The following is an 18761-nucleotide window of genomic DNA, read 5'->3' as shown; positions in this document are numbered from 1 at the left end:
CTTCCTAAGTGAAAGGCAATAGTGACTTAGACCCAAATGGAAACAATGAATGTAGGAAGAGATCACCACAAGTTGACTGTATCTTGAAGGTAGAAACACAAAAATCTGCCAATAGAGTTGAATGTGAGTATAAGAGAAAGAAAGGAGACAAGGAGGATGCTCAAGTTTTGGGCCTAAACAATGAAAGGATAGAGTTGTCATTTATTGCATGCAACAGGGAGGAATTAGGACTGGAGTAAGTTTTTTGAGGAAAGATCAAAAGTTTGGTCAGAAAAGTCTTGGATGTCAGACATCCAGATAGAGATGTCAAGTGAGCAATTGCGTCTATGAACTTGGAGTTCAGGGCAAAGGTCTGCAGTGGAGATATAAATTTGCAAGCCCTCCACGTACATGTGGATGAGACCTCCAAGGGAGTGTGGATACAAAAGAGATCCAGGGAATAAAACCTGAGTTCACCAACATTTAATTCAGAGACAGGATGGAGAATTGGCAATGTACACCAGGAAGGGGGAGCCAATGAAGCAGCCAAAACACATAAGGGTAGAGGGTGCTAGAAGACAAGTAAAGAGAGTATTTCACAGAGGAGGGAGTGACCGATTGTCAAATGCTACCGAGAAATGGAAAAAGTTAAGAATTGAGAATGAATTGTTAAATTTAACAGCAGGTACGTAATTCACCGGTGACCTTGACAAGAGATGTTTTAGAGGAATTTTGTGTGTGAACACCTGACTGGAGCGGTTTCAAGATGAACTGGAGGCAGAATTTAAGATGGGGAGTATAAACAACTCTTTTGGGGAGTTTTGCTATGAGTGGAAATTGAGAAATGAGGACAACGGGAAGGGGATGTGGGACCCCATGCTTTGCCCTTTGGCTCTGTAACTCTGCTGGTTGTCTCCTCTCACCTCAGATCTCCACCACCTTGTCCCTCATCCTGCTTCTGACCGATGACTCTGCTTTCTTACTTCACTGACAGAAAGTAGAAACAATTAGAAAAGAACATCTCCAAGTTGCTACCACGACTTCTGGCCTCCTATCTGCACCCTTGTATATTCAACATGAAACAGGTGGTTTGGTTATACGCTTTTCTGCAATGGTTTTCAACTGTATGGGTGCAGGAATGGGCCAGGGGAAGTGTTGTACTAACCAGAGTTAGGGGTTTGCTAGGTGAGAATGATGAATTCTGGGGAGAAGGACAAAGAATTATAAAATTAAACTTGATACATTCCATTTTCTCTGACTCCTGAAAGCTTGGCAGAGATGTCTCGATGGTGGGAATTCATATTAGCTGTAAGATATACTCAAAACACGCAAGCTTCCCTTGACGTTGTACATTTTCCTTCTACATGTATCCCAACTTTTTTTCAGCCTATTGGAGTAACACGTTATCTACTCAATATATAAAATAACTTTGTTTTATCTAATTTTTTCATTTAGTGTGGCCTAAATTGTAATAGGGGACAGACTGCACGTGTTCAGTCTGTACCATATATGATTCCTGCCATAATTTTCAATGGCCATCTTTCCAGAATTAAGAGCCGCTTTTTTTTGCTTTGCCATATTTGGTAGTGCTTGTATCCCCAATCCACAATATATGATGGTAGCTCATGTTCCTGTCCTTATTTTTTTAACCACCTTTTGTACAAAACTCCCTAATAGGCACTGGGGGAAGCATATAAGAAAGTTCTCTACCTTCAAGAAACTCTTAAGTATGCAATCTATAAGCTAATATGGGCTGTGGATATGAGGAGCCAGAGGAGGTAAGAAAGAGCAGGGGCAAAAGAATGCAGAATAAGGGACGAGATTATCTGACCTCATCGCTCAAAGACCTAAACTGTAATTGAAAACACACACACGCGCCAACGTACACAAAGGACCCAACATCAAACAGCTTTCTGAGCAAAAGTCCTAGATATCAGAAATATTTAAACTCATTTTTGTTTCTTAGCTAACAAAAAATATTCTATAGAAATAAAAAGTAAAATGCTGTTTAGACATCCAGTATGTAAGCAGTATGCAAAAATGGATGTCCTGTTCGGGAAATGCTGTTCAGAGTAACTTCTCTAAATGGCCACAGCCAAGGCTCTTAACACCTATGGAGGTAAGGACGCCACAGCTGAGAGCTGAAGCCAAGAGCAGGAGTCTGAACAGACTCCCATTGCGCAGAACAGTTTTCTATAATCTTTCTAAATAATCTTTAGACTACCTTCGATGAAACCTTTAGGACTGAGACACTAATGAAGTCCATGACTATGAAAGTTATTTACAAAACTTTTCTGAGAAGGTTACATAAATACGTTGTCTCAATCACAATGTAATTAAAAGTTATAACCTAATCCTTTGGGGATATCCCAGATTTTTTACAGATTTTAAAACTATGCTTATATAGTGTAGGGCTTTGCAAAGAAAAAGTAATCTGACTATTTTAATATAGATTTAATTCTGCTGTGATAATTCTGTGTCATCATAATAGTAACCACCACCATTTATGTTCTTGGACCCTGGGCTAAGACTTTACACATATTATCTCACTTAATCATCACTAAAAGACCATAAAACAGTGTTAGTATTCTTATTTTGGAGAAAAACAATTTGGGTTTATATAAGCTAAACGACTTCTCCAGTGTCTCACAACCACTATTGGCAACTGCCAAAGCCAGGAATCATGCCAAGTGCCCCCGACTGTAAAGCCCGTGTGGGCTGTACAACCTCTCTCTCCATATTTACTTATATACATATCACTGCATTCTCCTCTGAGTAATCACTTTTCAAATAAATTAGTATGAGCATCATAACAACCTCTACTCTCTGCTAACCAATCTGAAGCCCAGTGGTTGGTCCTACAAACTCACTAGAGATTGCTGTCACATCCCATTATAAAGCCATTAGTTTGTCAAAAGGGATGAAAATTAGCACCCGTGTCTCTGTTCACAGTTATTTAATGAGGAGACCCAGCATATTAAAAACAAAAGGGGAAGTGGGCTTTAAGAGCAGATATTCCCTTCCTACTACTAATGCGGGCCAGGGTAAACCTCTGCTGCATTCCGACTAAGCGACTATGGTTTTCATTTATTCACACTCACACTCACTCACGTGATTGTTCTGATACGGTAACCCTGCCGGTGATGCACGCGGCCAGCTGGTAAACTAAATTTCAGGTTTGCCTGTGGGTCTCTGGTGAACCATAAAAGCTGTATTTATGTATTTGTTAACCCAGAATTTCAATGAAAAAAAAAGTGAGCATATTAATAAAATGTTCTGTTTAGCACACACAAGTCAACTTTATGCCATTAGGGAGGGTTGCTTTCTCAAAACTGGGGAAAAAAGAAACATAAAATGAAAGCATGCATTGCCCAAAGCAGACTATATGCAGACATAAAGAAATTAAAGCTCAAAGGTTATTGAAAATGAACAACAGAAATTCATATTATAAAAGCAGGATTGGGGGAAATATCTCCTAAACAAGACTTCAAAGAACATAGAATTTTAAAATGCAGGTAAAAGTTGAAATGCAATGTTCCAATTTAAAATAAACCTTTGAATCTTTTCTTTCTTAACCAGGGTAAGGACCTAACATAGGTAACAAGAAAGCATCCTATTTAGGCCTCCATTTTCTCCTCTTTTTTTCTTGCAGTCAATAAATTTTGACTCTCCAGCTACTCTTCCAATAGCTGATTAAATTTCCTGAAGGAAGCTAATAAAGGATAAGTTCTTAACACATGCAATATATATGTACATTTATTCACAGATACATATTTTTAAAAGTATTTCAGTGAAATACAGGATCCAGCACAAATAACGCCCCTGTTTTATTACATTATCTTTAACTATAAAATCACAAGCATGTAATTCTGCAACATAACAATATCACACTCAAGCACACTATATGACATTTTAGGTGGAATGTTCAAATTAAAACTATAAATTATCACACCCATGTTGCTCCCCTACTAAGCACACTCACGCAGGCGTTACTTCTGCCGGAGTCTGCATACCCAGGTTACACATTGTGGGTATCCCTTGGGAGTCGCCTCTGCAAGGAGAAGTGCCAAATTGGACACTAGAAAGAAACTGAGTCCTGGAGACCTTGAGGAACAGGCATTTACCAATCTAAACTTTTCTTTCCTGCACTAACATATTTTTTAAAAAATAGATGTAGTTCAGGTGCCTATTATATGTATTTTTATTGACCTGAGATCCAGGTTTCTTACCCATTATTATTAAAATTTGTTTAGAAATTGGAGACAAAATAAGAAAGATGAGTGACTAGTGTTCTTAGAAAATTACTACTCCATTAAAAAAAATGGAGATTAAAAATCCCCCAGCTGTAGAGCCAAGTTTTTTGTTAGGCATGTACAGCTTTCTAAATCCCATAAAAATCTCAACATCTGACCCATTTCACTTTTACAAGGGAAGGGGCTATTACACTGGAAAATATGCGTAAAAATCTGCAGCATTCAGAGGCATTAAACAGTTTTATTTCACATTTGTTTCCTATGTATTCTGCTTGATAGACACACACTGCCGCACCTGCTGCTATAACTCTGCTCCCCACCAGCTCCCAGCCTTCTCTCTTTGGAAGGGATTAGTGTGGGCTTCCTTGGAACAGCTGAAGTGATGCTGCCATCTCCTGCTCACTGCACAGATGGGAATGGAATTACCCTCAAAAGAAATGCAAAGAAGTAGAACTGGATGAACCTCAGATGGTTGGTTTTTATACATTGTTTTAGCTAGTAGATTAAAACCAATGTTATTCAAAATGGCAATACCATAATAATTTTGTTTTAAATTTGAAGTGTTTTAGATAGCAGTTATTTTAGAGAAGTTGTGGAATCCTTATCTACAAATTAAATTGGTAGTTCTAATATTTCAGGATTTAGTCTTCATGTAAGGTAAATGTCAATATCTCTTTTGTACAATGTAAATATAAAACATTTTAAAACATTAAACCTAACAAAAATTTAAAAATTGAATTTTATTATTAGCTAACCTGTTTTCAAGAAATTGATTTTTCTCCAACAGTTCCAAATGTAGAAACACTCTCAGAGGAGTGCATACATGAAAGACAAAAGCTAACGAAAACAGAAATTAGTCTTCCTTTGGAATTTTGCCGAAGTACAGAGACCAAAAAAATAAACTTTTCAAAAGTATCTTTTCATCGCTAAATTTCAGAATCCACAAACCCAAAAGTTCCATATCTTCAAAAATAGCTTTCCCTTTGCTCTTGTTATTGCTATAAATCAATAACATTAATGTGCTATTGCAATTATCTCCCCAGATTTTTGTGGACAGAAATTGCATTCTAGTCTAGGATGGGAATCCAGGTGTTGGGCTCATTGGCCTTAAAGAGATCCCAAGAGGCAGGCTTTTCTCTGCAAACATTAGCAACATTCTGCCAACGGTATACCAGAAGAATGAATACTTAATTCAGGATTATTTTTACAAAGAAAAGCCCAACAACCCTACCAGTCAATTACAGATGGCAACACTCCTCCTTTTAAGTTATTTACAACTGCTTCTGAAAATTAAGACTAATTTATTTAATGACAAGGCAAAGCAGCTAGTTGCAGTCTTTTGCAAAATACACCCTCATTATATACTTAGAGACAGGTTTCCTTCAAATCATTCCTTTCTGGACAAATAGCTCCCATTGTTTTCCCTCCTTTTTAAAGAGACACCCTTGGACCTGTTAGCTTCCCATGTGCTGAGGGACCAGCAAAGGTCTGTGCTGTAGGTCCCTAGTTCCGGGAACTGTACCGCTCTGCGTCCCTGCGGTTGGCCTGGATCACATGAAATAAGTGCCGATCAGGAAACTACTTTACAAGCTCAGAGTTCACAGCGTTGCAAATGATGGCCTGTGGGGAGTTATGCTTGCACATCTTAATTTTGTATAAACATTCTTCCTCATCTGTACATGATGCTGTGGAAGCCAATTAGATTGCCACTATAGCTTATTTTTCAGGCACTAAAACATGTTTAGAGACTCATGGTATGTTTATGGTCCTCATCATTGGTAGAGCACCTTCCCCAATATACCCACATCAACAAAATATACTCCTTCCACATATATTTGGGGTTTTTTTTTTAAGATTTTATTTACTTATTTTTAGAGAGAGGGAAAGGCAGGGAGACAGACCGGGAGACATCAATATGTGGTTACCTCTCGCACATCCCCAAATGGGAACCTGGCCTGCAACCCAGGCATGTTCCCTGATTGGGAATTGAACCAGTGACCCTGTGGTTCCCAGGCCGGTGCTCAATCCACTGTGCCACAGCAGCCAGTACTCCTTCCACAAATATTAAATACAGAATACTTTAATCTTCATCAAAATCCTATAATCACAGTTTACCCACACGCGCAAAGGCTTCTTGGACCATGTCCTGGGATGTGGGGCTCAGTCTTCTGTGGGAATCAAATGAAATCGTTTCTCAGGTCCTTCCATCTGAAAAATTCAGGTTCTAACTGCAGCTGGAGTCTGCCATGGGAAAATCTTGCTCTAAATCCCAGCTAAATTCTCTCTAGGCAAACAAGAGCATCTTCCCTGGAAATATAGGAAGAAACCAGGAAGATCACATTTTGGTCAGCCCACGTAGTTACTTCTAGGAAAAAGTACAACCAGTAGTCATTACAGAAGGTACTGACTCTGGAAATGTTTGACCACAATTGCCATTAATAATTACTTTAGGTGACAGGATTAAAGAATATACTTATGTCATTATGTAGAACACTGTAATAGTTTGTTTTAATTTCCCTTATTTTTGTATCATTTAGCAATAAGCTAATTTGGGGAGGTGCTTGTGATAGACATTATAGAAATACACGTTTTTTTAAAACTTTAAATAGTCTTAGAGAGAGCTAAGAATTACATAAGAGCCCCTTCCTTCTAGACCCTCTTCAAAGGACTAAAATCAAACATGAATACGGAAATTGCTTAAGATAGCAAAATGTTAGGATAAAAGAAACATCTATTATTTCTTTATACAATGGTTTAACTCTCATTATCCAGGATTAAGGCAGAAATCAAGGAACCACGAAATTAGTGTTAAAAGGAAGATTTCAAATGCTCTTCCACTCAACTCAAATGGGGAGTTTGTTCTACTTTGTATATTATTTATATTTTGGGGGGATTTTTGCTTGGTTATTTTCCAGTTTGGATAAAGCAATGGGTGTTGTTAAATATATTTTTCCCTTAAATAAGACTTTGGCATCTGTCTTCCAAACTAGCTATTAATTTCCAAATTTGAATGCCTTACTAGGAAGATAGAGTTAAACAGCACAGGTAAAATAAAATTTATTTTGCTGCTTAGAAAAATTTTCATCACACAAGTATGGGGACTGGCAATGGTTATGAACACTTTCAGTTCAATAAATACCATTGCCGCTGAGACCGTCCGTGAGCACCAGGGAAAACAGCTCCCGGAGTTCCATCCAACACAGTAAAAGTAGAACCAGTCAGTCAATATTCAGCTCATTTACACTTATCTTCAACCAAGGATTTATAGTATTAAGTGATTGCTGACCTTCCAAAATCGAAGGTGAATGCTGGCATTTTCTCTCTTTTTTTTTTTGGCTTAAGAAAATAATCAATATGGAATAAACAAATAAAAATATCCTTTGTACTAACTTATAATAACCTGAACACACACATCTCTCTCCTTCTTCTTCCCTCTTCCCCTTACCCTTCTCTCCCTGTTCCCCTCCCTCTCCTTTTTTCTGTCTGCTTGCTCTCATCTCTCTCCTCTTCCCCTCCGAAATACAGCTTACTTTTAAAATATCATCTCCATGTGCCCCAAATAACACTTTCAAATTGTCACTCTGCTGGAGGGGACTGAGACCACTGGCCAGGCAGGCTTCTGCTTCATCAGAGGTCCTGCCGCTGCTGCCCACTGCTACGACTGCAACGTGCGGGTTTCTTTGAAGAGCAGCTCGTCCCCTTGTTTTTCACTTTTTACTGCCCCCCAACAGGGTAGTTTCAAAGTGTAACAGAATGTCCGCTAAACTTGCATCCGTCCTGCATTCTATTAGCGAGCACTCCAGATGGCAGGCAGCAATGGGACCCGAATGCTGAGTGAGACTCACTTCACGTGGCAGCACTAGGCGACAGAAAAGGTAACAATAAGGATGCTCCCCATGCCTTGCCCATGATTGCTTTTTTCAGATCTTTGATTTAATATAGTTTTGTTTCTACACAAGTCTCTGAATTTCACATCTGCACTTTAGCATCATTATCATTTTCATGTTTATTTTAGAGTAAAATTTCTAGACTTTTTAGGTGACCAAACTTTGGAACATTAAATTTTCAACTGCGTCATTTTCTTTTAAAATGCGGGTGTGGCTGAGGATAGAAAAGGGCTTAATTTCTTTTTAAAAATCATGCACGTACTCCCTCCTGAAATAATGGCGTAACTACATCACTTTACGATCCACGTGTGGGTAAGTACCTCCCAGTAAGACACAACATGCATCCAGTCAGCAAAACATCTGCTGACCCCTGAAACTCAGCAAGTATCCCCAGCATCAAGTCTGAAAGACAGGGTTTTACATTTGTAGCATTTTTATATTAATATTTTATTTTTCCCTTATGGATCTCATATTTATGTTTTTATGTGCATTTTGTTCCTTTTAACCTGGTGGCAGCACTGTGAAATATCACAGGCCTTTTACTCAGTATTTTTCTCTAACAAGCCAACCAGGTACAAACGGGACTTTTATATTCGTTTGTAAATTTTAGTTGAGGGCAGTTGAAAGAAGGAAAAATAAAAAGACAAATACTACATTTGTGTAAGGTTTAATTCACATCACTCCTCCAATACTGTGCTGTTAGCATGTGTCTCGATAAATAGGCTTCAAAAAGAAATTATTGCAGTGTAAAAATAGTTTCCCTGAATTCACGTGCTTTTTACTACTCCCAGGTCTCAAAATGGCTTTTAAAATTATTTTTTCAGACTGTGAGAGCTATGGACCCCATATTGTGATATGTTTCTCTGCCCTGCTCCCTAGAGTGGCGTTGGAGTGAAGGGACGTTAAGACAGCTTGGCACCATACTAGTCTAAAACAGGCCCAACTTGAGAATTTCACTTTTGTTGCCAGAAAAAAAGGAACGTGAGAAATTAAAGTGTCAAAAGAGTCTGGGGAGTTTAAGCCTGAGAAGAAAGCCCAGATTAACTAACTAATAGCTAATAAATAAGTAAATAAATAGGCAGATCGAATCTATTCATCCAACAAAATATTTTGGTGCCTACCACTCCCAGCTAGGCACCACAGATATAGCATGAAACCAAGTAAGTGTTTCCATGGAGCTAGTCTGCAGAGATTATAATCTCCAAAGCACATCTGTTTCCTTGATCCTCTCCAAATTATGCCCATGTTTTCAGAATAGGCCTGCTTTGATACCTTTTGGTCTTCAAGTAGCTCCAGACAAATCTTCAATAGCAGGAGGGGAGAGCAACAAGAACATACAATCCATTGTTTCATGTTCTAGGAACATGTCAGAGTTTCAGGTTCCTAGTTACATATAAAGTAACTGCATTACCTCAGTTGACAACCTCCCAAAGCACAAGATGAAGGGACCTCACCAGCGAGGGATGGTGGATTCTGTAATAACAAGGCATAAAGCAAATGCAACCTGAAATAGTAAACTAAAGCCAAACAATTTTTAAAGAGATGAATCTATTCCTAAACGCATGGCCTGCTTCTTATCTCAGCTTCCGTTTTCCACTAATAGGTCCCTCACCAGGCACCAGCATCTTACTGCCCTCTGCTGGCTAGGTCTGAATTCTGCCTTTTTAAGCTGCTCTGGTTTTTACAATTTAATTTTACTACACAAGTAAATTCACTTTTCGCAGAACATTTTTTAAAAGTCTTATATTGATAGTAATTAAAATTAACTCCAATAATATTTTATAGCATAATTTAATTTAAAATGTTTTGTTATGACAAAAGCAATACATGTTGATTAAGGGAGAAAAACAAGCAAAAGAAAAACCAAAATACCCACTTTCCAGAAACAACCATTAAAATCCGAGGTGTATCCTTCCATTCTATTCTCTGCCAGCATACGCCCTTATATTCCTTTATTTTTTTAATAAAATGCGGTCCTATTGTGCAAGTTATAAATATTGCTTTATAAAGATTATATTAACAAATACTCTTCTATACTGTCCATTTTTATGGCACCATAATATTGCATTATGTAAATGTACCACATTTTACGTAATCATTCTCCTTCAACCAACAAAAGTTTTACTAACAACTCTGTGATAAATATACTTACAGTTATAGCCACTCTTTCATCTGTAATTGGTAATAAATAGGTTCTCTTAGCCAAAGCCATCTCAATTGATGTTTTATAGTTTTTCTATCCTTTTATCAAAAAAATACAAGGGTAACAGAACCTCCTGGGTTGGCAGGACCACAGAATGATCACCAGGGCCTTCCTTCGTCCATACAGAACAGAGAACCTTGAAAGAAACTGAGTGTGTACCTATAAAAGCACTTCCCTGGCACATTCCCTTTCCAGTCAATTTGCTGTGGAAACCCCATAGGAACGCAAACAAGGTGATGAAGATGGTCAGCGAGTGTGGAGCAAAAGTAGAGGAATACTCTTAAGGACATTGTATGCTAGCAAGGTCAGGGTTTTGAAAATTGTGCCTTTAACGTATGTAGGTAAAGCATCCTTAGGGTCATTCTTCTCCCTGGTTTCCAAGCCTTTCCAAGCAGAAGCCAGATGGTAACGCAGCTTTAACCACTCGGACTGTGATTAGGCTCTAAGGATGTAGATAAAAAGCTGATCAAAACATCTCACTTGCAACAAAGAAGCTTCCACTTAGGTGTGCATATGCTATTTGAAGTGTAACCCTTTTTTTAAAAAAAAAGACTCATGATTTACACTTGCCTGGGGAGCTCAAGTCCCAGTCCTTCCAAGGTGTCAGGACAGGCAAGTCTACAATGGGCTCAGATGATGGTTGGCATTTTTAGCAACATTTTTTCAATTACAGTTTACATTCAACAGTATTTTGTGTAAGTTTCAGGTGTACAGCTTAGTGGTTAGACAATCCCATGTTTTACAAAGTGGGCCCCCAGTATGTCAGTTATTACAACATCATTGACTGTGTTCCCTACGCTGTACCTTACATCTCCAACACTGTTTTGTGACTATCAGTTTACTTCTTAGTCCCTTCATCTTTTTCATGTAGCCCCCCAAAACAAGAGAGTATTGTTTTTTAAGATTTACTTATTATTAGAGAGAGGGGATGGGAGAAAGGGGGAAACATAGAATGGTTGCTTTTGTACAGATCCCAACTGGGGACCAAACCCACAACCCAGGCACGTGCCCTGACTGGTAATTGAACTGGTGACCTTTTGCTTTGCTGGACAATGCCTAACCAACTGAACCACTCCAGTCAGGGCTAAAGTATTTTTTAATTATGTACATTGTTTTCTTAAGACAATGGCACTTACTGCACATTTATTTAATGGGCTGCAACATAGTGTCAACACAACTTTTATATGCACTGGGAAACCCAAACATTCTCGTGATTTGCTTTATTGTGGTGGTCTTAAACCAAACCCGGCGTCTGAGGTATGCCCGATTTACATATCCCAAATCCTATATAGCTGATCACCCTCCGTAAGACTAACTTCAACTTTGACCTCGATGACTTGCCACCAGCACTTGGTCTCCATGGAAGAAAAGCAGAGCCTACTAGCCTCTCGGGCACTTCCTTACCCAGCCATGATGCTTCCACTGCTCTTGCAGGAACTTAATACTGGAAAGTTCTGGTCTTCTGGTTTTGAGCTGAGGATCTTGGGCGGGAAGATAATGCCCTACCCCTCCCAGCCATCAGCTTGCCCCATCCTCATCCCATGAGTAGTGAAAGCTATGATCTTTCCTAATTTCCCTCCTTGGGTAAATATCCTCCCCTTCCAAGTCTCCAGGGGCATTGCAAGTTTGCTTCTGCTCAATATATTCCTTGAGTCCAACTCTACGTACATTCATTTAGAAGGAGGGGAAGGGTGAGAATCAAGCTCCATTTTAAAGGCTATTTTAGTCTGCAGTAAGACTAATAGATGTCTCTACACTCTTAGTTTATAACCTCTGAACACAGGGGTTCAACTGTCTCAACAATCCGGTTCAAGATGAACTTTAAAAATATTTATGTTTAGAGAGGAGAAACATTGACTTTTGTCCCATCCATTCTAGCACTCATTGGTTGATTCTTGTGTGTGCCTTGACCAGGGATCAAACCTGCAACCTTGGTGCACTGGGACGATGCTCCAACTGAGCAACAAGGACAACTCCTGACACCACCAGTACAGCCCTTGTGTAATTTTTCTATGGATACCCTTGCTCACTTTTAAAAGGCATTTAAACTGGCTTACCAAAAATACATATACAATTAAAATCTTTAAAAAAAAAAAAACAGGAACAGGCAAAAATAAAGAGGGATATTTGGCTTGGAACACATCTCATTTTCCATAGGAGTAAGAAAACCATTGTTTGGCTGTTTTATCTCATTTGGAGAATGCAGGATGCCCTCAAGGAGGTTTTAAGTGCACAGGGCAACTGGTTTCATTAAACCCTCTTGCCCAGTAAAAGATGTTCACATGTAGCCAGCCATGTTGCTCAGCCTACTGCTGATCAAAACCGAAACAAAGGACCTCATACATCACAGGAATCTAGGGTGATGCCTTGAGGTAAAGGGATAGAGGGGACTGACTTGAAATGCTGATTAAAAGGCTATTGTATTTGACCCTATTTTAGCGAGACAAAAGCCAGATTGAATGAGGATGGGACTACTTTGCAGACAAGGCACTTAGGGAGGATGCAGGGCCAAGGATGAACAATTCCTTCTGCCGTGCCAGTGGTGCTAGTGGTGGAGCCATTTGAAAGGTCTTACTGCTCAGTCCTTAGCCCTCATCTCAAAAAGGAAGCAGGAAGTAGAATGGAAATGCAGAGAGTACCAACAAAAACAGCTTTCTCCTAAGAGCCTGAATTACAGAACTCCCCATAAAGGTGAACTGTTTTAGTACATGTGGTTCTTTTGCTACTGCAACAGCTCACACAATGACAGAGTGGATAAAGAAACTGGAATTTATCCTTTTCCTTAGTAAAGCCAAAAGGCTGCGGCTGACATTTAATGGCAGCAGATAATCCGAAATTACAACCAAGGGACCTCCCCACACTTTGCAAATGTTAGCGCTAGAGCTCACTTTTGAGGCCACTCATTCCACCAGTGGGTACCATGCTGAGGACAACCAGCTCTGTGTGGTATTAAGAGGCTGCTGTGTTCAAAGGCAGATTTTGTTAAAGGGATTAAACCTGTATTTTCCTAAAGTGGGAAGGGCGGGGGAGGGGACCCTCATAGATTTTAAGTTTTAAGCATTCAAAACCAAACATGGCTCTGGTTCAGCTTCAGTTGTGCCCTGTCTAGCAAGTTGGGTCAACTAGCGTAGAGAACTTCCAATTCTTGGACTTTTACCAGTCTTACCTGGTTTGATGTTTATACTCATACCAATACACCCAATTTGATCTTGAAATACACAGGCCACTATCACTTCTCCCTGCCAAAAGTCTTAGGGACTAGAGTACATTGAATGGAGGCGTATTTAGCTTTTGTGTTTAACATTCAGGCCAATAAAGACAATGGATACCCTGACCTTTCCTAACATGCCTGTCCACAGGCACTCCTGGGCACCGTATTTCCGGTGTCCCACAGCCTGAATCCAATCCTGCTTCACACCATTTCTCCAGGCTCTGCGATGGCCAAATCCGTCTTGATAAATGTAAATGTCCACCCCAGGAGACCCTCGCTGTCACCAACACACTACTGTCTTTGCTTGAACTACTCCTTTCAACTACCAACGCAGGGGTTGGCTACCGGTCGGCAGAGTAGGCTCTCACTTGGAAACACAGGAGGGAACAAAGCGCATGCCTCCAGTTACTTGGCAACGATTCTGATTATCTTTCGCCCTTTACTAACACAGACCTTATTCTACCCATCGCCACACACACAAACACCAGAGATGAGAAACAAAAGTCAAGTTTATTTGTTCATTTCTTGCACTTGAAGTACTCCTCAATGACATCCTTTGCCTGAGACTCTTTGCCATAGTCCTAAAAAAACAAACAAACAACATGGTTTTGTTTTTTTTTTAACTAACGTAGAAATTCCACCAAGTCATCAGCACTAGTTATAGTGAAGCTTTAAAATTAGCTCGTCTTATGAAACTGGTTTCATTACTAAAATTTCATGTAGCCATTTTCAGGGACCTTAATGACTCCCAAGTCTTTAAGGCTCGTAACACGGCTTTACTATCGCCAGCTCTCTCGAAATTCTGCGGACACACATTCAGGTAGGCAGACTTACTGACTGGCTTGAATTATGGCTTATTTTCCTTTTGTAAAATGCAGAAACCTTTTAAAATGTCAAAAATCACATTTTTCCTTAAAGGAAGGTCTTGACTTAACATTTAAATTCAATATACCATTATCCAGCACAACCTTCAACCCAGAGATAAATATTGTACTCACCTTAACCACCACGCAACTGCAACCAACCACTTTCCGGGGCTTCCCCTCTCTGTCGATCTTACAGAGGCCTACCCATTCCCCCAGTTTCTTATTGTCGTCCACCTATTGGGGGGAATTTAAAATATCACCGTATTAGTCGTCGTTCATGCTATTGTACTGACAGTAAACCAAACCCTAAAGGCACTGCAGTCAGATAGGGTGACATGGCGGTTTCCTCACAGCCGTTCGGTAGAGGGAGCCAGTTGTCATCATGCACAGCACCAAGGCAACAACCTACAGAATTTTGTTCTGTTCCGTATCAATGCCACAATTAACATTTAATACTGCAGGCATAAAATAGTTGCTTCTATAACCACCTATGGTATAGCCAACATCAAGTCTATGTGATGTTTTTCATACTTCCGGAAAGAAAGAAAACGACACTTTTGCTCTGGTGTGACAAAAATCTCTATAGACACCATTACTCCTGACACATTGGCCCAATTTTTATTAAGCTAAAGTTATCTCTTAACAGCTCAGATCAATCAAATCCGATGCATGACATACCTTGATTAGGTTGATTTGGTGTTCAGCACAAAGGGCCTCCACCAACTTGACATACATGGGCTCATCGCAGTTGGATGCGAGCACACAGAGGTGGGCTTGGCGCCTGAAATACAAAACCCCACAGCAAGAGCTACAGTGCAGGTCGATGTTCACACCCACACTTTACAAGGGAGTTGGCTTTGCACTGGCAATGCTGGCAGAACACAAGGAGCACACCCACTGGCGAAATCTGCTTCAGTTGGATGAACCTGTTCAGGTCACACATATTCATCTACAGAAACACCAAGTGTTCATTAACTCTTAAAAAACTACCAAGTTTATGCAAGGGAATTTACCAGTTTGCAGCCTACAGATGGCCAATAGACATGCAAAAGGATGCTCAATATACCCAATCAACAGATGCAAATAAAACCACAAAGTGGTATCACCCCACACCTATCAGAATGGCTATCATCCATAATCAGCAAGTGCTGGTGAGAATGCAGAGAAAAGGGAATGTTAGTGCACTGTTGGTGGGAATGCAGTTTGGTGCTGCCACTGTGGAAAGCTGTATGGAGATACCTCGAAAAATCAGAAAATGGACCTGCCTTATGACCCTACAATACCACTTCTGGGAAGTTGTCCAAAGAAACCCCAAAACACTCATTCAAAAGTATTTATGCACCCCTATGTTCACTGCAGCATTAGTTACAATAACGAAGATTTGGAAGCAGCCCAAGTGCCCCATCAGATTTGTGGATAAATTTTTAAAAAAAACAGCTGTGGCTTATTCATATAATAGTGTACTACCTCACAATTAAAAAAGAAATCTTATCTTACCCTTTGCAACATGGATGGACCTGGAGTGTATTATGTTAAGTGAAATAAGCCAGAGAAAGATAAATTATCGTATCATTTCACTTATACGTAAAACCTAAATAATAAAACAAAGTAGAAACAGACCGTCAACTGTCTTCTGGTGGTGAGGTGAAAAGGTAGAGATTAGGAAAAAACAAAAAACCTCAGACACACAATATGACCACTACCACATGAAAAGTTTGGGGGATAAATGGTGACAGAGGGAGATCTGACTTGGGTGGTGAAGACACAATTCAACATACAAACGTGTTACAGAACTGTACACCTGAAACCCATAAAACTTCATAACTCGATATCACCCCAAGCCAATAAAAATAAATTTTAAAAACATTTAAATAAAACACACTCCTTTGCAAGCCCGTCTTACACTAAGACCATCATTGGTGTGAAACGAACTACTGGACTAGGGTCGTCCGTTCTGGCCCCGACACCGACATCCTGCAGCACTGCTGACGCACAGCGCAGGGGACTCACCCCAAACCTGAGAAAGTGCTTCCAGCAAGCGTTTCACTGGGTTAAACCGGTTTAAGTGCAACTATCTTCAAGTGCCCTTTAAATTCTCCTTAGTTAACAAGTGCAGTTTCCAATATAACCAGCCAGCCCAGCATCTAAAATGATTTATAAATTTCACGTATTTATCTCAAAGTCCAGAGGCTTCTGAAACGAACTGAAATTCCATCAAGTTAACTTGATGGCTTGATTTAGAAACTACTAAATGAGTGTTTCTATTTGTCCTGTAGATAATGTGAAATTAGCCCCACAACCTACAGATTTGTCAGACTTATCATGTTTCACTCATGAAGGGAGTGAAGGGGTATCCGACAATTTAAGTCATCATTCAAAACTGTAGTTTTAATTTATGAATCAAGTGTTCATCCCCATTCGAAACAGAAACCCACAAATTTCAAGTGGGCTACGTAAATCTGAGATCTGATACCTTTTCCCAGGTTTCCTGTAGGACGGATGCCATTCGCAACTTTTGTACTAACACCGTGACCTTCACGATTTCTTCCCTTGGCTGCGGTTTTGTTCCGGTTCCAACCCATAGTACTGAGATCGAAACACGTACTTGTCTAAGGCTTTGGCGGCTTCGCGAATTCCGCGCGCTAGGCCATCGTGAATGAGGGCGGTCTTCAGCACCTCTTGTAAAGCTGTATTTACGTCCATTACACCTCCAGCAGCAATGCTAAAATGCAATACATCAAAACGGTTAGTAAACTTCCCACACCCCATCTGGCTACTTGGACTCAACAATCACAGGTTTGGTAAGCTTAAAGTGCCACGGCTGACCCAAAGCCCGCGCTGCCGGCCCGCGACCTGAGCCTTTCCGCACCACGTTCCCAACCCTGGGCTCACCCTTCCTCGGCCATGGCGGTGGGTTATGGGTGGAGGCGAATCTTGAACGCGCTGTAATACAGAAAGAAAACAAAGGGCCCTGTTGACTACAGGATTGTTCACGGCCTGGTACTCAGGGCCAAACCCAGCACAAAAAAAGGACACCGAATCGCGCCATAATGACCACCCTCGCCTCGCTGCTCTCACCCCAAGCCTCCGCCTCCGCGCAGCTCCGCGGCGGCAGGGAAAGAGACTGTAAGCGTCCGCATGACGGTATTTAAGGGTTTCCCAGGACCCCCATGCGCATGTGCACTCCTTTCCTTGAAAGAGGTGTCTCTGGTGGTGCCGGGCCTCGAGATTTCTGTCCCGGATTGGGGCTGTCTGACAATGATATTGCTACTCTTAACTCTGCTCTATCACTGCGACGTGAAACAGGCATTAACACGGTCAGCCTCACGCCGTCCTTCCCCGCCAGGGGCGTGGCCTCCAGAGGCCCCGAGAGCCATTCTACGGAGCGCAAGAAGGGCCAGGCCAAGCGCGCTCCTGGGCTTAGTCTTGTAAGGTGTCTGAAATCTTTGCTGCGTTAGAACGCCAGTTTTAACCCTAAAGACGTAATACTGTGGTTCCTGCGGACCCCAGTAACTGTGCCTTCCTGAGTGGCACACTCTTCGCTTTTAAGTCACTCTGGATGTCCGTGAGTGTGTGATTCTGTGGGTGATCGTCATCCGTGTGTATGCGTGTTCATGAAAGACCACATGTTTCCACGACTTCTAAGCACATTGCAAACTCGACTTTTCCGACGACGGTTAGTAAAGTGCTTCAGCCACGTGGTTGTTCTGTTTCTCAATCTTCTTGGTCCTAGCTGAAGTTCTTTTTCTTTTTTTAACGCTAAATTATTCCTTTAACCCGTTATCGCGCGCAAATAGGGATTCGGTAGGTCTATGTAAAACACAGTATCTGACACAAGGATAGGGTCTGTTACTATGGAAAAGAAAACGTAGTCTTTGAGAAATCCGGCATTAATTTCGCCATCCAGGACAGGTGGTTAGGAGTGAGTCCAACAACCCCAAATTCTGACTTTGCCTGGAAGCAACTTTTTGAATTTTGCAAAGATGGGCCATTCCGCCACCCACATTTTCAACGAAAATATATTAAATATAGGCAAATTTAGTCAGTACAGTCTTCCCGTTAAAGTTTTATCCTTTTGTTTTAACGTCCTCGCCTGACGAGTCTCTGAGCCAGACAGCGATCGTTAGGCGTTTGATAGGTGCCCACATGGTTATAGTCTACAGCGAACAGTAAATGTCAGGCTGAGTTCCCTGAAGGAAACAAAAATGGGTAACAGATATACTGGAATTTTGATAAGTTGTCATAGTTCATTTTTAGCTTTTTAAACGCTTTCAAATTTTCATTTTGAAAAGTGTTGAATCTGTTTGCCATTCATAACTCATCTTAAAAAGGTGTCCACTTAATTAGTTGTTCAATGGTTAA

The 18761-nt window shown here is 40.5% G+C and overlaps 1 protein-coding gene and 3 non-coding genes across 4 annotated transcripts; all 4 read right to left on the bottom strand.

Moving 5' to 3' along the window:
- Positions 1-14024: 14024 nt before the first annotated feature.
- Positions 14025-17629, bottom strand: RPS12 (ribosomal protein S12). The gene is made up of 6 exons (XM_024552184.4): positions 17478-17629; positions 17292-17342; positions 17005-17121; positions 15078-15180; positions 14532-14633; positions 14025-14114 (listed from the first exon to the last, which is right to left on the bottom strand). Exons 2-6 carry the CDS (start codon positions 17303-17305, stop codon positions 14052-14054), a joined length of 399 nt encoding a protein of 132 aa, XP_024407952.2. The 5' UTR covers positions 17306-17342; positions 17478-17629; the 3' UTR covers positions 14025-14051.
- LOC112297431 (small nucleolar RNA SNORA33) lies at positions 14249-14377 on the bottom strand. Its single transcript, XR_002974015.1, has one exon. It is a non-coding gene; the product is annotated as a small nucleolar RNA SNORA33 (small nucleolar RNA).
- On the bottom strand, positions 14714-14790 carry LOC112297435 (small nucleolar RNA SNORD100). The gene has a single exon (XR_002974018.1). It is a non-coding gene; the product is annotated as a small nucleolar RNA SNORD100 (small nucleolar RNA).
- On the bottom strand, positions 16706-16779 carry LOC112297476 (small nucleolar RNA SNORD101). The gene has a single exon (XR_002974046.1). It is a non-coding gene; the product is annotated as a small nucleolar RNA SNORD101 (small nucleolar RNA).
- Positions 17630-18761: the final 1132 nt, after the last annotated feature.

This window comes from Desmodus rotundus, chromosome 11 (assembly GCF_022682495.2).
Source record: "Desmodus rotundus isolate HL8 chromosome 11, HLdesRot8A.1, whole genome shotgun sequence".
Classification (NCBI taxonomy): domain Eukaryota; kingdom Metazoa; phylum Chordata; class Mammalia; order Chiroptera; family Phyllostomidae; genus Desmodus; species Desmodus rotundus.
This window is presented reverse-complemented; position numbering and strand designations above follow the sequence as displayed.

Coding starts and splice junctions, on each gene's coding strand:
- RPS12 (XM_024552184.4), bottom strand. Junction 15,181..17,004: donor GCCGCCAAAGCCTTAGACAA/GTACGTGTTTCG, acceptor TTTGTATTTCAG/GCGCCAAGCCCACCTCTGTG. Junction 14,634..15,077: donor ACCAAATCAACCTAATCAAG/GTATGTCATGCA, acceptor TCCCCCCAATAG/GTGGACGACAATAAGAAACT.